The sequence below is a fragment of the Osmerus mordax genome, chromosome 1, assembly GCF_038355195.1.
Source record: "Osmerus mordax isolate fOsmMor3 chromosome 1, fOsmMor3.pri, whole genome shotgun sequence".
Taxonomy (NCBI): domain Eukaryota; kingdom Metazoa; phylum Chordata; class Actinopteri; order Osmeriformes; family Osmeridae; genus Osmerus; species Osmerus mordax.
The window spans coordinates 7442687-7445986 of NC_090050.1; the positions used below are offsets into that span (position 1 = coordinate 7442687).

The 3300-nt window shown below is 40.2% G+C and overlaps 1 protein-coding gene across 1 annotated transcript; it reads right to left on the minus strand.

Annotated features, from left to right (window-relative positions):
- Window positions 1–960: 960 nt before the first annotated feature.
- On the minus strand, window positions 961–2785 carry msx1a (muscle segment homeobox 1a). The gene is made up of 2 exons (XM_067240698.1): window positions 2275–2785; window positions 961–1979 (listed from the first exon to the last, which is right to left on the minus strand). Exons 1-2 carry the CDS (start codon window positions 2696–2698, stop codon window positions 1561–1563), a joined length of 843 nt encoding a protein of 280 aa, XP_067096799.1. The 5' UTR covers window positions 2699–2785; the 3' UTR covers window positions 961–1560.
- Window positions 2786–3300: the final 515 nt, after the last annotated feature.

Genomic DNA, 3300 nt, shown 5'->3' on the forward strand with positions numbered 1-3300 from the left:
ATTCATTTCCTAGTTATTTGAGGCTTAGCCTATGTCAGCGAATGTGAATGTTTATTACGTTGCCAAATCGTTTCTCTGCTATGTCAAGAAGCCAATATTCATGTGTGAAGGACACACGACTGCTAGCAATTGGAGTCTCAATGATGTAGGCTAGGTGTCACCAAGGTAGGCTAATAACGACATTCCGTTAAGTCGTTTATTGGTAATAGTCCTAAAACCATCTCTAATTTACTGGACTGTTTTGAGGTCTAACTGACGGTTGTCGATGTTCGTCCCCCCCGTCCCCCCCCTGAGCTCTCCTGGCGCCAACAAAATCTTGCTGAGTTATTTCAAAGCAATCGGCAACAGCTGTAGAAATACATTCCGTATATTGCTCAGAAAAATTACACTTGACAGGTTTAATTCACAATGTAGGGCTATAATACTTAGTCCAACACTGGAATGTTAAAAAGCGGTGCTCCTTAACGCTAGCATAAAAATGTGGTTAAGGCCTTTAAACAGACAACAACAGGCACATTTTAGGATAATGACAAGAAGGTAGCCTATTGATATAGCGTTCAAATAGTTAAACAGGTCTAAAATTGCATTAGGCTAATATAATTGTTTACATAAAAAATAACATGTCTTATCATCTTAATTGACAAGATATTATCTTGATGTTAGTCTAACTGTGAACACTGTGAAATGTGAAAATCACTAGGCTGACACATATCAAGCATAGCATCAAGCATCCTATGCCTGACAAGTTAACTTGAAGTCTATCATTTTGTGAGAAATTAAGACTATACTGATGATACCACAGTATCTGTATTTAAATTGTTATTGAAATCCTTATTAGTATAACTGATTGCTTCAAAAAACAATAGAAACTTTGAAATTATAAATCTCTAGTGGTACTTTAAAATGAACTTTCATTTTTTCGAAGCGCAGTCAACACAAACAACCAGTTTTTTTAAAATGAATAATCAATTTATTGTTAATTTATGTCACAAATATATTCATATTATAAATGAGGATATTTTTCTAATATACATTATCTTACAGTACACATCCCTTCCGAAGGGAATCATTCAAACAACAGACAGTGCTGTTATAATAAAAATGCTGTGGTCCTCCAAAATTAGCAAAGAGCTTTCATTGGCATTGGATTATGTAACCCATTATGTTACGCATTGACATGAATGCAAATTGACGATATAGCGTCTGGCTTATCCTTTATTTGTGGAGTGACAATAGTCCACGAAAGTGATGCGCCCAACCTACCTGTGGGTTTTATGTTTGTTTGTGGAAAACGCCAAGCTTGTGCGTAAACGTCTGGGACTGGCACAAGTGAAGTGACTCTTGCAGCTAATGTGGCAATAATTATTGCAACCATTGCAAAGTAGATCAATCTTCGATACACTGTAGCAGATATCTCGTCTACAACGTTGTCCTAATGACGATCCAGTCATGATATGTAATATGAGAAATTGCAGGTTTTCACTACTGTGAACTTTTTGGCGATGTAGGCAATATCGAAGCACTTCAGAGTCAATATGGCACTAAAGTCCTTCTAGCACATCAGGCCAGGTGATACATGCTGTATCCGACATGAGCAGCGTACAGTCCCACGGGAGAAACCGGCAGGGAGTGCCTCTGAAAAGGGTGAGATCCTCCATAGGAAGCGGGGACGTGCGCACCGAGCGGAAAGGAAATCCCGAACGCCGGAGGCAGCATAGGCTTGGCTGCCATTTTCAGTTTTTCCAGTTCTGCCTCCTGTAGTCTCTTGGCTTTAGCTCTCCTGTTTTGGAACCATATTTTGACCTGAGTTTCTGTCAGGTTGAGCGAGCTTGAGAACTCAGCGCGTTCAGCGATGGAGAGGTACTGCTTCTGGCGGAACTTTCTCTCCAGAGCTAATAGTTGGGACGTGGTAAAAGGAGTCCGAGGCTTTCTGTTCGTCTTGTGTTTTCTCAGTGGACAGGCGGGGGGACTTAACCTCCCTGTGACAGAGACAATTTCATGAAAATCTAATCTCCATGGCAAGCATCCCGTCATGACCACAACATAATATACATATCTAGGCTACATTGATAGAATATAAATAATTATTTAGGATTGACGTAAAACTAGACAAATTAAACAGTTATCGTTATTTTCAACAGCCTTGAATGGCATAAAATGGTTAGTCGTTTTATAAACAGAAAAAGCATACTGCTTCTTCAACCAGACACGTAATTCACCCTCAACATTATTTTTACGCACGCAGACACTCCTGGCTAAAACAGCTAAACTTACGTGGAGGAGTGGGAGAAAAACGAGGACTCTGCATCCAAGAGTTCCTGTCCTTGCTTTCTGGGCTCTCGGGTTTAACCAACGCATCGTCTTGAATGTTCATAATATCGCCCACTGAGAACGGGGAACCCATGGCCAAAGAGGACACTGAGTTATCCAAACTTGAAAGCGAGCTCATCCTTGCGCCATGCGTATGAGACGATCCCGCAACAGCCGACACATCTGATGATGACAAGTCTCTGCTCGGTTTTCTGTCGGCCATCAACGCTTCGACGCTGAAAGGAAGGATGGCAACTTTGGGCTTTACCGTCTCCTCTGCCATGCTCAAACTTGTCTGCATCTCGCTGCTCCCGACGACAAATGAGCGCGTGCTGTCTTCAGTTTTCAAGCCCACGGATAAAGCTGACATGGCAATAGTTGGGGCCATACAGGTTTGCCTTCAACTTGATAAAACACTCGTACGTATACCGTAAAGTCAATCCTGAAAAGTTGGTGAAGTGCTCCTAGTTTGATGCATTCTCATGTTTACCTGATGAAACTAGAGTGCAGTACTATAAGGCAGGCGAAGGGACAAAACTGCCCAATCAGCTGCGAGGTGGGTTGGTCATAGAGATTCCAGTCGAGTTCCAATCTCAGCTATTTGACTGGGCAAGTAAACAATTAAATTACTTTATAACAACTGGAAGTGATTACAAACTATGAAGTGATTACATTTTCATATATTGCATTTCAGCACTGGAATGCAGGTTGATTATGGTGACGACGATGATGATTATTACTACTAATATTACAAGTATTATTGTTATTAGTAATAGAAAATGTGTACTAGGGCTAGTAGTGTAGTAATATTTTATACAATCATTAATATAATTGCATGTATTAATTGTGTGTGTTTTGTATAATCGTTATCATCTTATCGAACACCATCATCAATGCCTTGAAGGACACTTTACAGTTATTATGTCAAAAAGAACGTTGGGAGGATAAAAATAATATGGATTTTGAAGCTTTCTAGCTATACAGTACGGT